Source organism: Geotrypetes seraphini, chromosome 12 (assembly GCF_902459505.1).
Source record: "Geotrypetes seraphini chromosome 12, aGeoSer1.1, whole genome shotgun sequence".
Classification (NCBI taxonomy): domain Eukaryota; kingdom Metazoa; phylum Chordata; class Amphibia; order Gymnophiona; family Dermophiidae; genus Geotrypetes; species Geotrypetes seraphini.
This window is the reverse complement of record NC_047095.1, coordinates 56,631,638-56,648,783: the sequence shown is the minus strand read 5'-3', so window position 1 is coordinate 56,648,783 and position 17,146 is coordinate 56,631,638. Positions and strand designations below refer to the sequence as shown.

At 45.0% G+C, this 17,146-nt stretch overlaps 1 protein-coding gene across 1 annotated transcript in view; it reads right to left on the bottom strand.

Annotated features, from left to right (window-relative positions):
- TMEM59 (transmembrane protein 59) overlaps positions 1–17,146 on the bottom strand; it is a 52,850-nt gene that overhangs the window by 13,924 nt on the left and 21,780 nt on the right. Inside the window, exons 3-5 of the mRNA XM_033916142.1 lie at positions 6,551–6,645; positions 5,736–5,888; positions 811–880 (exon numbers count right to left, since the gene is read on the bottom strand). Of these exons, the coding sequence (XP_033772033.1) occupies positions 811–880; positions 5,736–5,888; positions 6,551–6,645 (318 nt within the window). The remainder of the gene's footprint in view (positions 1–810; positions 881–5,735; positions 5,889–6,550; positions 6,646–17,146) is intronic.

The following is a 17,146-nucleotide window of genomic DNA, read 5'->3' as shown; positions in this document are numbered from 1 at the left end:
TTATCCCATCCACTGAAGATATGATTGAGCTTTATACTCCACGTGGAATTGTTGGTTGCTAAGAGACGGGGACTTTATAAGAGACATCATGGAGACTGGGACTTCTTTTATATTTTTAAAAAAAACTTTAATACTCTGTATGAATTGGAAACCGCTTTGCTTATAAGACCCAAATAAACTTGAAACTTCACTTGATCTATAACCGGATGGCAGCTTGAAGTTTGATAGCAGGGGGAGGGGGTACATAGCGGGTTGCTGGTGAATTGTTGCGACATGTAATGTATTGGGTACAGTGATTGCATTGTTATATTTTTCATTATTTTCAATAAAAATTTAAAAAGATTAAGCTACTCCAACTTTATGTACTATGACAGACAAAAACAGAAGTCAACTTTTAGTACAATGTCTTGCAAATTTTCAGAAGCTGCAGCTGGAAGACATCTGGAAATAGCACATGTGTGATGTCATCATACCAATGTGTGTGCATTCATGAAGGCCCTCCAAACAGGGCCCCAAGCCACCAGTGTGTATGTGGGGGGGAGGGGGGTACAACAAAAGAGAGGCATGCAGAAAAAGGTGCCGACGCCAGCTGACTGCCTACAGAACGTGCCTCTCGCTGTAGGCAGTCAGCTGGTGTCTCTCCTCCTTGCCGGCATCTTGCAGCACACCTGGAATCTGCTGCGGCACAGTTTGCAATACACTGTTTTTGCATGTCTGTTATCAGGGATCTTTAAACATTACAGCTTAAGTTCCAAGCTTGAAAGCAATGTTTACACTTGCGAACCATATGTATTAGCAAAAAGAACTCACAGGCCATTTTGTCTATGGATGCTCCAGTTTCATCTGGCTGTTGACCAATATATTCGACCTGAGGCTTTGACTGCAAAGACCAAGCAAAGAATTTTGCATTATTAGTCACAAACGCAGGTTATTGGTTTTCCAATGCTGCCATGTAATTGGTAAATGGTACACCAAATTCTAAGCTTTCTCTGTTTTGTGGGAGGAAGGAAATATTATTGACTAGATTCAGTACATGATGCCCAAATTTGGGCATCCCCCCCCCCAAAAAAAAAAAACAGTGCAGAGTGCTATTCTACAAAGGGAGCTCTTGAGTTAAACACTCTTTATAGAATAGAGCTTAAAGTCCATTCCCTTGCTCTAATTTATGTCAGCTGAAACCTGGTGCAAATACTAGCAACTTACTCTTGGCATTTGGGCACAAGAATAGTGCTATTCTGGAAGTCCTAGTTCAAAATTTTGGAATACTCCTTCCCTACACCTAGCCATGCCCCCTTCCAAGTTGCGTGCTAGAGGATTTAGGTATGCAAGATCATAGAAAATCACCTAGGAAGATGCAAATATTTAATAATGCAATGGACTGCAACAATTGATAACTAACATCAATTTATTGTAATTAATTGGTTCGCAAGTCAATTAACTTGCACATGCATGTTTGATCAGTGCCCAGGTGTATCTGCCTAGATGTTTCAACCTATATTTCATTATGGCACGATTAAAAAAAAAAAAAAAAAATCCTAAGTAGCAACATTCTAGAGCTCAGATTGTGATGTCATAATGCCTCATTCCACCAATGCCTAAGCTCTGTCCTCATCTGCGCAAGCCTCAAACACTTGAAAATCCTAAGTAGCAATATTCTAGAGCTCAGAGTGTGATGTCATAATGCCTCAGCTCTGTCCTCATCTGCACAAGACTCAAACACTTGAAAATCCTAAGTAGCAACATTCTAGAGCTCAGATTGTGATGTCATAATGCCTCATTCCACCAATGCCTAAGCTCCGTCCTCATCTGTACAAGCCTCAAACACTTTAAATCCTAAGTAGCAGCATTCTAGAGCTCAGATTGTGATGTCATAATGCCTCATTCCACCAATGCCTACGCTCTGTCCTCATCTGCGCAAACCTCAAACAATTTAATATCATAAGTGTTTGAGGTTTGTGCAGTTAAGGCTGAGCTTACAGGAATGGGGCAGGGACAGAGACAAAACTTGCGGAGATGGGGAAAAATTTGTCCACGTGTCATTCTCTGCTTTGGTCCAATCTGGCTCATTTTTTACTCCTAAGTATCTTTTTTTACTAGTTTTTCCCACATGCCAAGTTTTATCTCTGTGAAGAAAGACATTCATAATGATTATAATGAACATTTTATTCCACTCCATTCAATTTTCAGATAGTTATTTTGCCCCAAGATGGACAGACAGACATTTCTAAACTCCTTTTGCAACTTCAATTGAGTTGGAGAGAACAAAACTACAAAGCAAAATGACAAAAAGGAGCTACCCAAGGCGTTCACCTCATATATATTTACTCTTAAAAGGGGCCCTTCTTACATTATCCAGATAGATTTTCAATAGAACGGCAGACCTGAAATGTTTCAGCTGGTTTGCACGCAGCATGAACCTGTCCCAGTTTGAATAGAGGGCAGGGCCAATACTCCAGATGGTATAGAATTGCAAACATTTGGGGGGGTTGAATGTGTTTATTGAACAAAGAAAAGGATCAAGACAGAACGCAATAAGGTTATAAAAACAGTAACGACGAACAAAAAGTCTTGTGCTGCAAACATTCAGCGAGAAATACAAACAAGAGCCTATAAACATTTTTCAATAGGAAATAGCCCACCACCCCCTCCCTCCCCCTATATCCCCTCTACCTACTATACCCCTTCCCCTCCCAACCCTAGGCATATGCACCTCAAGAGAAAAAAGAAAAAAAAGTCTTACGAAGATATTGATCTTGGACAGCATTAATGCCCTGGAAAATCAATGTTTGTCCTCTACGCATTATAAAACTTATCTCCATTGCACTTCTGCTGGCTAAAAGCGGAGTCCTTCGCTACTGGATGGATAGAACGGCAAACATTTTGGCACAAGATCTGAGAAGCTTACATGCTCTGGAACACAGTACTTCTCAGTCCAGCTTGGGCCAAGAATTAAGCTGAAAAATAAACCCGGACCATCCCACCACTTAACTTTCTTTTAAACCAATTAATTTACACTTCTCCCTCCATAGTCGTGGGGGTTAGGGACAAAGACAGCCCATGAATACAAAAAAATAAAAAATCGCAACTCACACTGAAGCAAGCGATTAAATTTTCTCTCTGCACACTTTTCGCTCCGACACTGCCGTTTTCCCGACCAATGCAGTGGTCTAATCAGTAATCTAATGCAAAGAGCCCCTTGGAGAAATCTGGCAATGGCAGGGTGAGACACCCAAGACTAAGGACTGTCCTGGGCTCTGACAACAAGAGAGTTCAGCCACTTGGACATGAAGGGATGCCACAGTGAGGCCTGTTATCTAGACCAGCCGGATGAAAGCAAGAACCATTGAACCAACAATTGTAACTTAACGCATTCTTGATTATATGTACTGCAATGCTACTGGAAATGTCCAGTCTTCTAACTTGTAATCCGCTTAGAACCGCAAGGCACAAGCGGAATAGAAATCACTAATGTAATGTAATGTAATGTAAATCGGAGTGGAATACGACTCCGTCCATTCCTGGTCACACCAATGCTGCAAAATCAGCCATAGAGGCTAGATCCTGAGAAAGCAGGTCCAGAGGGATGCAGAACTGAAGGCTGCGACTTCTGCCAGATCTGCATACTACGACCTGTGAGGAGTCTAGAGCATCTGAATGACTTGGCCTATCATGGACCAGGGAGGAAAGACATACAGGTGAACCCCCTGAGGCCACAGCGGCACTAGAGCATCGAGATTTGTGCTGTCTGGCTCAGATCTTCGACTGAAGTATCGCGGCGTCATCATGCCCTGTGCCATAGCCACAAGGATGAAGCTGGGCTAACCCCATTGCTGCACAATGGCTTGGAACTCTGCCAAGGACAGTTCCTACTTGCCCAGATCAAAAGCCTGTCTGCCGAGGGAGTACATTGTAGACTCCCGCCACATGTGCTGCAGAAAATGCCTGCAGATGACATACCGGCCACAGAAAGAGAATGTGGGTTTCCTGAGCAAGAGGTTCTCTTGACGCCTCCTTGGCAAGGGACATAGGCTACTGCCATTGCGCAGTTGGAGAAGACTCCAACCACTGAGCCTTCCAGAAGCTTCTGGAAATCGCACCAGAGTCAGCCGCATGGTTCTCAGCTCCAGCTGGTCGATCAATAACATCCAGTGGGAGAGATTCCAACCCCGTTGGAGATGGCAACAAGTACAGTGGGCTCCCAAGCCTCAAAAGCTGGCATCTTGTTATCATCACAACCTGGGAGTCAATCCTCAGTGGTATGCCCCTGAAGAGCAACTTTGGGAGAAGACATCAAGCCATGCTGGCCCGAATCTCCAGAGCCCAGGGAAGACTGGACTGTAACACAGTCTTGTGCGGAGCCCAATGAGAGATGAAGGCATGCCAGAGAGGACACCTGTGCACTCTCATTCAAAGAACCACATCCAACGCGGCTGCCAGGGACCATAGGACCTGAAGACAGCCCCATTCTGATGGAGCAGGTTCCTTCAAGAAGGAAGAAACTGTGAGCCTGCCAGCTTGCCTCTGTAAGATAGACGCAACCCACTGCTGCATTGAACAGAATGCTCAGATAGTCCAGAGGCTGCTTGAGAGTCAGACTACTTTGTCTGGAGCTCACAATTCAAACAAGGCCCTCCAGAATGAGGATCACCGGATCCATTGTATGGTGACCCTCGACCAACGAGGGAGCTCTTAGCAGCAGTCATCCAAGAAAGGGTGTACTGGCAGATCCATGTGCTGTAAATAAGCTGCAATGACCAGCATCACCTCAGTGAAAGTATGGAGAGCCGAGAACTGGCAATGATTTTTTTTTTTTTTAAACACATGAAACCACAAGCTTGTGCAGTGTGGCTAGAAACATTGGCATGTGCACATAAGCTTCTGTGAGATCCAGAGAGGCAAGGAACTCTCCCGGGGGCACCGCTGCAATGACAGATCGCACTGTTTCCAAAATTCAACCCCTCCCCCCCCCCCGATTCACCTCATAAGCTGTGACTGGTACTGAAATGCTGGAAATGTACAGCTCTTACAGTAGATGGAATCAGAGAACCACTGCCTCATGCTTAGAATGCCTCCATTTGGGTTGCCAGTTAGATTCCATGCCTGATTGCACTTCCATCCCTGAGGACCGACAGACGTGCTCAGGAACCAGTAGAGGCATGGAACAAAGTCAGCACCCTGCAAGACTCTGCCAAGTTTCCTAGGTATACCCAACAGCCCGCACCAAATTTTGGCCGGCAGTAGGAGAAAATGGGCTGCAGACCAAAGTCTTTGTGTTCTCCACACAGGCAGAGCTGAATAATCGCTCCAAGAACAAGAAATCCTGAGAAAAAAAAAAAAAAGGGACGAAAAATACCAAATAAAATAATAAATAGAAGAGAGCCGAACAAATACACTCCTGCTGGCATGCGTGCAGAAGGGAAAAACTGTAGGTGAAGCTAGAGAGCACACTGAAGTAAAGCAGAGTCACAGAGAAAAAAATCCGGATTGGATTCCTTCTGCATATGGCACGCAGCCACTTCTCTAGAATGTCTCCCCTATTGCACTGGAAGAGAGATTATATGATGCGAGTAAGTTGATGCTATGGGAGTGTGACTTCGGGTACCATTCCTGAACTATTTTAAATGCGTCATAGCAGAATCACATGTAACCCCCCTCCCACCCAACATACATATTTTCCTCTCCAACAGCTTTCACAATATAAACACAAAACATACTGCAAGTAGGATTACACATACCTGAAATATGACTATTTTGCCATCATCTGCCTGGAGGTAAAAGGTCCAAGAAGATGTTATGAAGCTGTGCGCCGAATCCATTATGCCACTCCACATGGATCTCACCAAAGTCAGAGGGAAGAGAGTATGAACTCTGGGCACGAGGCTCTGGAGCTGGCAAAGGACAGGATCAGTGTTTAAAATAGCAATACAGGAACGTAAAAGAGATTTTGCCCTAATAAATTGGTTTAAAGCAGAGGTGTCAAAGTCCCTCCTCGAGGGCCGCAATCCAGTCGAGTTTTCAGGATTTCCCAATGAATATGCATGAGATTTATCTGCATGCACTGCTTTCATTGTATGCTAATAGATCTCATGCATATTCATTGGGGAAATCCTGAAAACCCGACTGGATTGCGGCCCTCGAGGAGGGACTTTGACATCCCTGGCTTAAAGAGAGATGAGATTTTGTTATCTGTCTATCCTATATAATCATAAACACAATAGATAACAAAAGAGAACTGTACTGCCTCAGCTAGTCTGCCCAGTTGTCTATCACATAGGGATATTCAAAAACTGCAACATGGCATCAGTGGAGACAGCTGAAAGCCGATATTCCCTTATACCAGGGGTAGGCAATTCTGGTCCTCGAGAGCTGGAGCCAGGTCAGGTTTTCAGGATATCCATAATGAATATGCATGAGATGGATTTGCATGCACTGCCTCCTTGAGATGCAAATTTATCTCAAACATATTTATTGTGGATATCCTGAAAACCTAACCTGGCCCTGGCTCCGGCTCTTGAGGACTGGAATTGCCTACCCCTGCCTTATACCTTACCTGTTCTTGTCTCATTTCTGCAAATGGCAACTGATTTTGGCACCCAAGATTGCATGCATATTGCTCGTCAGTTTGGGAGTATGCTTCTGTACAAGCTGCAAAAATAGAAACCAATTTATCGTATTAACTGGATGCATGTTCAAAGTATTAAATACACTTCCTCAGGATCTGGTACAATACATGGAAGCATTCCCAGGAGCAAGGATAGGGCCAGAACTGTAATGTTGTTTTGCACTCTCTTCTCTCCCCCACCCCTTTTAGTCTCTTTATTTAAAGTACACATCACCTGACATACAGTTAGTTGTGTTTGGCAGCTGGTCTGCAGAAGGAACACCGCCATTAAACTGTAACCTATAACAAAATGATGTAGTCCATCCTAATAACACACAAAAGTTTCCCTCTATTACAGTAGCATAGCCATTGGGGATTCCAGGCAGGCAGGGACATACTGAGAAGTGGTGCACTTAGTAGGGGGTCCCCGAGCTCTAGCGCAGCTTTAGTGAGCCCAAAATACAAATGGGATATATTGTACAAGAAATCTGGTGCTTAAGATGCCTTGTGAAAGTAAATAACCACCATTCAAATTGGCAAAACATATATTTGCTGCTTTTCTTGTGCTCAGAGATGTTCTGAATCGCGAGACTGTTAAGTGAGCAAACGACCCACTGTAAAAATGGCTTTTGTTCTCAATCGCTGCAAAACTGGTTTTACTTCTTTTGCTTAATATAGAATACTCATGAATTTATATGTGCTCAAATCAGTTGTACTTAACTTTAGAATTAGATCACGGAAGCAATGTAAGTTTTGCCAATTTGAATGGTGGTTATTTACTTTCACAAGGCACCATGAATGCCAAGTTCTAACAGCCGACTTAAGCTGCCGCCGACTAAGCAGCGCCGAGTCTTTGGCTGGTGGAGTTTGAGGATCCCAATCAACTCAATCTTTTAATATTTCAAAAGGAGAATATATCCACAGACAGCAACAGGGACGATCTCTGCACCTAATAAACATTTCACTAGAAATATACCATGTGACAGTCAACTTAACCAGGCAGGAGAGGCTCCTGTCCAGTTAAAATCACCTGCGTTAGCCTAACTGCCAATATTCTGTGGCAGTTAACCAGACAGTGCAGCTGAACATCGTTCCCGGCTACCCCTGCCCGAGGCAGTCCATGGGCAGAGCTGGTATTTAACTTGTTAGTGGCAATATTTAGACTGCTAAGCAATTAAGTAAGCAGCTAAAATTAGGGCACAAGGAAAAAGCCTCCTACAAATATTGGGCAGTTCCCAGTTAACCTTCAGATAGTACCATTGGGGCTTGTGGGTCACCCCCCCTTCCCCCAACAACCTAAACCATTTAGGGACCTTGGTGGCCATTTTGAGGAAGAACCAGCAATCATCAACAGCAAGTGGGCATCGCTCCTGCCCATACAACCACCCCCCATCCAGACAACCATAGAAATTTGAGGTAAGCCAAGGGGTGGGGGTATGGAAGTGGGGTACTCTGGCCTGGTGCTTGATCTGACTTTGTGGGAGTGGGGTGGGGTATTTGGCACACTTATTTATTCCATTTTCTATACCATTCTCCCAGGGGAGCTCAGAACGGTTTACATGAATTTATTCAGGTACTCAAGCATTTTTCCCTGTCTTTCCTTGTGGGCTCACAATCTATCTAATAATGTACTTGGGGCATTGGGGGGATTAAGTGACTTGCCCAAGGTCACAAGGAGCAGCTTGGGGTTGAACCTACATTCTCAGGGTTCTGAGGCTGAAGCTTTAACCACTGCACCACACGCTCCCCTTCTACTTATGCGGGTCCAGGCCAATATTTAACTAGAGCCTGCATAAGTGTCTCATTTGAGTCCTGGCAGAATATCAACTGGGACCTGCATAAGCTCCAGCGGCCAGGCCATGTCGAATTATCCCCAGATATTCTGTGCTGGTGCTCAGAAAAAGGCCCACTATTTAATACCCAGGTCTAATTCTGTCCACGGCAGTCAGCATTTCATAAAAACACGCACCAATTACAGGCTGAATGTTGACCATATAGTAATACGTTATGGTATATATGTTCTTATATCCCGCCAAATCCTCCAGAATGGAGTTCAAGGCGGGTTACATTAACCGTATATTGTATGTCTAGTCTATCTAGCAAATGTTAAATGGTTTATTAAACTCGATACATCACACTTCCATGAGCATATAATACAGCAGTTTGCTAATTAAAGTCAGAGAGTAAGAACTCCAATCAAAAGGAGAAAAAAACCCAAACAAAAACTTATAGGGAGTGTTAGTTTAGTCTGGGCTGTCATTTGCCGATCACTGCAGGCCTCTGCCTTTTAGAATAACCATCTATGGTACTACCCTAAATTTAGAAAATGACAACTCTGAAGTGTTGCAGACAAAGAGCTCCAAAGTAGAGGGACTGATACGATCCATATAGTTTGTCCTATAGGGTTGCCCAGGAAATACTTGTGTGCGCAGTACAGGAAATTTTTCCCCTTGCTCGTTTTCAGTTTTGAAGGTTATACCTCTAGGTTACTTTCCACATTAGACACTGCTAGAAGCAAGATACCGAGCTTGATGGACCTTTGATTTTTATGTTCTATAGTTATTCAAAACAGTGTCCTATACGAATCAACCAGGGCTGTGGAGTCTGACTCCAGCTTTAAAATAAAAAAGCTCACCATATACTGCGGCTAGGCTGATCTTTGCAAAAAGTAAATTTGATCACGTCTCTCCGCTCCTGCAAAAACTTCATTGGCTTCCTATAATTTCCAGGGTTTATTTTAAAAGTGCCTGCTTAACATTTAAGATCTTGCATGGCATCCTTCCTCCTTTAATTCCCCTGTCTTGGAATTCTGTAAGATCTGACATTACCAGATCTATTCAAAAATTTAAATTGGCCTTTCCTACGCTGAAAGGTGTCACCTTCATTGGCAAATTAGGGAAGTCTCTACTTTTCAAAATTACTGAGCTGTGGAATGATCTTCCTAGTCATCTGCGCTATCTAGGTTCTTCCCATCCATTTCGAAAACATCTGAAAACTTGAATATTTTTCTAAGTTGTAAATTCCACTCCTCTCCATACTATTCCGTTCTCCTTTCTAATTTTCTTGTAAACCGTGCCAAGCTCCTTCCCTACGCTTCCCTAATTATCATGCAACTTCATTCTTCTTGCATTGTGTAATTCGCCGATTGTCCAGCCTTCTTTCTATGTGAACCGCCTAGAAGTCAGTTTGACTATGGCGGTATAGAAAAATAAAGTTATTATTATTATTACTGTTATAGAGAAGATGCGGTATATAAGCCTAAGGTTTAGTTTATATTATATTTGTGTATATCTCTGTCCAGGATATTCAAAATATGGAACTCAGAACGTGCTAAAATTGGCATTTTCTTCTTGTAAAGAGTATTTTAGATCTAGAGGAAAAAAAATGTAAAGCCCAAAATCAGTAGGAGTTGGAGGCGGACAGTAGAGAAATAAAGGAGTCAGATGTGGAGTTGAAGGTTTGGTGTACCAACTCCAAGCCCTGGTCTCAAGGGAGGAAAACAAAAAAAAAACCCAACAACTTACTTTATAAAGCTTCAGACCAGTTTCAGGAGAAGAAAGCTTAGGTTCTTTAACAGGAAACTTTTTTCCTAACCTATCTCTGTATAGTGCTTCTCCTGTAGGAAGTAAATGAAAGTCACGAGTGGTGTTCCGCAGGAGTCGGTGCTTGGACCGCTGCTATTCAATGTATTTATAAATGATCTAGAAACAGGGACGAAGAGCGAAGTAATAAAATTTGCAGATGACATCAAGCTATTTAATGGGGCTAGGACTAAAGAGGACTGCGAAGATTTACAAAGGGGGCCGCGTGTGAGTGGACTGCTGGGCACAATGGACCTCAGGTCTGACCCAGTGGAGACATTGCTTATGTTCTTATGTACCTGAACAAACTAGGGGAGTGGGTGACGAGATAGCAGATGAAGTTCAATGTAGAGAAATGTAAAGTCTTATATGTAGGAAACAGAAACCCAAGGTACAGCTACACGATGGGGGAGGGCTGTTATTGAGTGAGAGTTCCCAAGAAAGGGACTTGGGGGTAATAGTGGACATGATAATGAAGCCGTCGGCACAATGCGCAGCAGCTACTAAGAAAGCAAATAGAATGCTAGGAATAATCAAGAAGGGTATTACAAGCAGAACAAAAGAAGTTATCCTGCCATTGTATCGGGCGATGGTGTGCCTGCATCTGGAGTACTGCGTCCAATATTGGTTGCTGTATCTAAAGAAGGATATGGCGATACGCGAGAGAGTTCAGAAGAGAGTGACACGTTTGATAAAAGGTATGGAAAACCTTTCATACGCTGAAAGATTAGAGAGACTGGGGCTTTTTTCGCTGGAGAAGCGGAGACTTAGAGGGGATATGATAGAGACTTATAAGATCACGAAGGGCATAGAGAAAGTGGAGAGGGACAGATTCTTCAAACTTTCGACAACTACAAGAACAAGAGGGCATTCCGAAAAATTAAAAGGGGACAGATTCAGAACCAATGCTAGGAAGTTCTTCTTCATCCAACAGGTAGTGGACACCTGGAATGCGCTTCCAGAGGGTGTGATAGGACAGGGTACGGTATTTGAATTCAAGAAGGGATTGGACAATTTTCTGAAGAAAAAGGGGATAGAAGGGTATAGATCAGGGGTGTCCAACCTGCGGCCCCGTGAAATATTTTGTGCGGCCCCGGTCAATATTTTCCTCTGCTGCCCCCGGGTGTTTACCATCTTGCCGGCCCCAGAAACATTTTTTTTTTTGCCAATGTGGCCCAAGGAAGCCAAAAGGTTGGACACCCCTGGTATAGATAGAGGGCTAGTATACAGGTTCTGACCTGATGGGCCACTGCGTGAACGGACTGCTGGGCATGATGGACCTCAGGTCTGACCCAGCAGAGGCATGGCTTATGTCCATGGAAATCAAGCCAAAAAAAAAATAAAAAAAAGACAAAAAATTATAGAAATAAAAAACCCATGCAAACTTAGTTTCAGTTTCTATTAATTGCAGTCTATGTGTGTGGAGCCTATTTTGCTTGGAAGTATGGGCAAATATATTTTATTGAGCAATCAAGAAAACAGAGTAACACAAGAAGTACAAAACCAGCTCAAAAAGTTTTAAATATCCCCCAAAAGAACCTCCCCCCCAAACCCCAACCAAAACACCCCCCCCATACCCTCCCCTGGGTCCTCCTTCCAAACACAAAGTAACAAAGAATCAGAATAGCAAACTATACAGAAAGAGTCACAAAAGGGTAAGTACAAACAAAACTTCAATTAAGTATCCGGCTACGAGCCAGAGGGGTCAAAGTATTCCAGAAAGGTTCCCAAGTGGTCTGGAAAAGACGACTCTGGCGAGAAGACAAATCAGTCACATCCCTTCGCTCCCACATCAAAAGAGCAATCATGCGGCTCCTCCAAAGGGAATAGTCCGGAGCCTCAGCCTCAAGCCACTTCAGCAGGATGCATTTCAAAGCAATCAAAATAGTCCACTTGAGGAAAGCTGCAACACCCCTGGAACGTGGAAAGTAGTGAGGAACAGTCCCAAACAAGAGCAATGGGGAGCTTCGAATGGTGACATGCCAAAGATTTTCCACAAAAGCAAAGATAGCAGTCCAAAAAAGTTGTACTTTAGGACAAGTCCAAAACATGTGGCCCAAACCAGCTTCCGGAGCCTGGCAACGAAGCGAGATAAATAAGCCCTTTTAGGAGATATATATAAACGAAAAATCAATTTAAAATGTTGTTCCCAAAAGGTAGTATATTTACGAAATGCTGGCAGACGGCAGACAGCCTGAAGAAGTATGTCCGAAGGCAAGTCCACAGCAAGATCACACGACCAAGCATCTCGGAGCCGAGAGTGGTCAAACAAAGGGCATTCATCTTTCAAGTGGCGATGATGGAACTTGAGAGGGACCAGGTCTTGTGAACCAATGGTAAAAGCCATGGACAACGACTCTTGGCAGGAGGCCTGCAATGAACTAGGAGATAAGGAAGAAAGGTAATGTCGGATTTGCATGTAAGCAAACGAGTCAGTAGGGGGAAGATCAAATTCTGTTTGCAATTGAACAAAGGATTTAGGGGTACCATCCTCATTAACCAAGTGAAATAGGAAATGAATGCCCTTCGTTTCCCACCGAGCAAAACTTGGCCCATCAATCCCAGGCAGGAAAGAACCATTAAAGCGAAGAGGTAAAAAGGGAGAGACAGAGAAAGAAAGAGTGTGAAATTTACAGACCCAACGCCAAACCTTCCGCAAGGGTCGATGTACTTTCAAAGAAAGAGACTCGGGTGCAAGAGAAGGGATAGAATGAAGATAGGCACTAAAGTGAGTAGAATGAAAACAGGAAAGTTCTAGAGAAGTGTTAGTAAACTCTGAAGTACCCCTAAAGAGATCGTTAATATGCCGCATGCCACAACCAACTGTCAAATAGCGGAGATTCAATAATCCCAAACCACCTCGATACCAGGGAGTCGCCGCCCGCTTATAAGACAAACGAGGTCTCTTCCCAGCCCAAAGAAATTTCTGGACCAGGTGCTCCAGTCTGCGCTCGTCACGAACAGTCAAATAAAGGGGAAGGACCTGAAAAACATAAAGCCAACAGGGAACCAGCAGCATGTTATACAAGTGTACTCGACCCAGAAGCGAGAAAGGAAGAGTTTCCCAAAGGTGTAACTTATTTTGCAGAGCCTGAAACAGCGGCGTTACATTTAACCGATACAAACCAGATAAATCCAGCGGAATGTTAACCCCCAGGTACCGTAAAGCGGAGTCAGCCCAACGAAGAGGAAAAGCCCCCCTCCACGAAGTTCGTAAATCCGGGGGAAAAGGTAAGGCCAATGATTTATCTAAATTAAGAGATAGCCCCGAATAAAAACCAAATTCAGAAATAAGATCCAGAGCTGCCGGGAGAGAATCTTCAGGCCGGGTAAGAATTAAAAACATGTCATCCGCGTATGCCAGAGTCTTAAGTTCAAAGTCGCCAACCGAGAGACCTCTGACCTCCGCAAACCCCCTAAGAGTGCATAACAGGGGTTCCAAAGAAAGAAGAAACAGAAGAGGGGAAAGAGGGCAACCCTGTCGGGTACCACATAGAATAGGGAAAGAGTCAGACCGGGTCCCATTGACAAGCAGGGAAGCCTGGGGATTAGAATAGAGCGAACGCACAGCATCTAGAAAGAACCCCCCGAGCCCCACATATTCCAAGATACGAAACAAGAAAGACCAGTGAATACTATCAAACGCCTTAGAAGCATCTAGGCTAACTAATAGAGTCGGAATTTGGCGAGATTGACACTGAGCAAGAGCAAGAAGTACCTTACGGACATTGTGTACGGACTGGCGGCCCCGAACAAACCCAACCTGATCCTCATGTATAATCTGTGGCAAATGAGGGGCAAGACGATCAGCCAACATGCGTGTGAAAAGTTTTAGGTCAACGTTGATTAAAGAAATGGGGCGATAAGACCCCGGCAAATCAGCTTCCTTACCCGGCTTCAAGAGCAAAGTAATAAGGGCCTCATTCGCAAAGCGCGGAAAGGAACCACAGGCAATAGCTGCATTAAAATATGCCAACAGGGGTCCATAAAGAGTAGGAGAAAGAAGTCGGTAAAAGTCACCCGAGAACCCATCCGGGCCCGGAGCCTTATCAGAGCGGAGCGCTTTAATGGCAGACTCCAGTTCAATCGCCCGAAACGGACCATTGAGAGAGGAGATCACGTCCGCAGACAAGCGAGGTAGCCCAGAAGAGTTAAGATAGTCCGTCAACATGTCCAAAGAAGCGTCATCCGGGGCATCATATAATCGACGAAAGAAATCAAAAAGGACCTCAGAGACCTCGGACACCATCTTACTACTCCGGGTCCGTAAAGATGAAATCGGCTTCCTACCAACCGCAGCCTTCACCAAGCAGGCCATAAGACGGCCAGGTTTGTTCCCATAGCGAAGAAAACGATGCTGATAAAAGGCTTTGCATTTTTGGGAACGAGAATGAAGAAGCGAATTCAAGGCCACCTGAGTAGCCAGGTAACAATCTCGAGTTTCCGGGGAAGGGTGAAGAGAAAAGGACCGTTTCGCCGAACGCAAAGCCCGTTCCAAAGTGACGATCCCCTGGTTAATACGCTTGTTACGAGCACTAAGAAAGGAAATGATATGACCTCGGATCACCGTCTTCCCAGCCTCCCAAAACAAAATAGGATCCTCCAAGTGGGAAGCATTATTTGTAGAATAGTCATCCCATTGGATCTGCAGAAAATTACGAAATTCCAGATCCTGCGCAAGATAGAAGGGAAACCGCCAAGAAGACGTCCGGAGATACGTAGAATCCAAGAAAACATCTACCCAAACTGGTGCGTGATCAGAAATAGATAGAGGGCCTATCTCAGCCAAATGAACAGAAGAAAACATAGAGGAAGATAAAAATATGTGATCCAATCGAGACCAAGAACCGTGGGCGCGAGAAAGGTGAGTATAATCACGGACTTCAGGGTGGAGAAGGCGCCAGGGGTCCACAATCGAAAGAGATTCACAAAAGTCTGAAAGAAGGTGACCCCTGGAACCCAACGAAGAGATTGGAGACCTGGATTTATCCTGATCAGGATTCATAACCAAGTTAAAATCGCCCAGAAGAAGTAAAGGATCACCCGGGAAACTAGAGCAAAGTGTAAGCAAGCGTTGCAAGAAGGCGGATTCTCCTGAATTAGGGCCATAAACCTCCAGGAAAAGATAGGAGCGACTTCCCAAGGTAATCCGTAAGAGCAAGGATCGACCGTCAGTCGCCGCATCAAGAACTTGGACTCCAATAGGCGAAGACTTGCGGACCAACATAGCAATGCCCCCATGACGTCCCGAAGATGAGGCAAAGTACACGTCCCCCACCCAAGAGCGGCGCAACTTAAGATGTTCTGCATCAGTCAATCTAGTTTCTTGTAAACAAGCAATATCGGACCTATATCGTTGCACAGCAGCAATTATTTTGGATCTCTTGACAGGTGATGTAATCCCCCCTACATTCCAAGATGTAATTCTAAATGGGGTACTCACGGAGGAAAATCAGAAAAGATGCGAGAGAAGAAAAAAAAGGAATCCAAAAGAACACTACCCCAAGGGCCCAGCCCCCCCCAGAGTAGCAGTGACAGCTTAAGGAGAACACTGAAGAAAAAGGTAAAACAATGGAACACAGCAAAGAATTGAGCCAAACATATTGAAGGAGGACCCCCCACCCCCCAAAACCCCACCCCACCCCACCTAAACCCCCCCCAACCCCCCAACCCAATATCCCAACACCAAGTCCCATCCCATAAAAGAAACGGAAAGAGAGCCACGTTAAGATGTGTCAGGAGCCCCCAATCCCTTCACCCCACACACCTCAGGACCGCACATCCAACCTCCCATACTCACTCAGCGATGCAGACATACACCAAAACCCAGGCAAGGAAATCCAACCGTACACTTCAAACAAGTCCCGTGCAAATCAAACAACCAGCAAATCCCCCCTCTCCCCGGCCCATGTACACCACTTCCCCCGACCAAACACTAACACCTCAACCACTCACCAAACAATCAGAAAATAACAGGCACACAAACACCATAGGAGCCACACAAGAAAGGACCAAGTCCCCAGTCCCATAAGGTTTAAAAGGGTGCACTCAAAGCAGGGCAGCCAGGGCTACGAGGGGCATGGAGGACACTGGTCCAAAGTCACCCTCACAACAAAATCCCACCCGACACCAAAACCAGTGCCCATCAGGCAGCCCATCCCAAAATAGACATCCAACCAAGCTAACTAAACCTTAGTCCTGTACACCAAAGCAACAAATACAAATGGTGAGAGGTATAAATATAGATACTACAGGTACCAGAGGGTAACAGAACAAAAGTCAAAAGGTCCAAGTCACGGTGTAGGCACGCTAACTGCACGACTCAGGACAACTCCATATGTGGGCAGTGGGAAACCCAGCCCATGCCAAGATAAGCCAGGTACAGGTGGTGCAAGGAACCAGGAAAACACCGCAGGGCCAGCTCTACCAAGAAGAATGACATGCCGCTAGCCATAAATCCTGAACAGGACACTCCAGCCCCGCCGCAAGGCGCAGAGCTCAAGGGGGCGAGGAAGAAGGCCCAGACTCTCCTGGCAAAGCATCAATGTAGGCTTGAGCTGCCTCAGCCGAGGCATAGGTTGCCCACCCCTTAGGGGTCCAGATCTTCAACTGCGCTGGATACAGAAGTTGGAAGCGCTGTTTCCGATCGAACAACTCAGAGCACACTCTGGAGAAGCGGCGACAACGTTCTTGCAGCGCTGGCGAGTAGTCTTGGAAGAGGCGCACTGGTGTCCCTTCATAATGAAGTGTATTCCGATGCTGGCGGTACTGTTTCATCAGCTCTGCCTTGACCGCCGAGTGGTGGACCTTAAATATGGTGACTCGAGCACGCTCTCGATCGTCGGAGCACCGGCCCAGGCGGTGCGCTCTATCCAGTTTCAGAGGACCCACTCCAGCCAGAAGGGGCAGCGCAGACTGGAGCCACGACTCCAGCACAGATAAAAGGCGAGAGTCAGAAACAGTC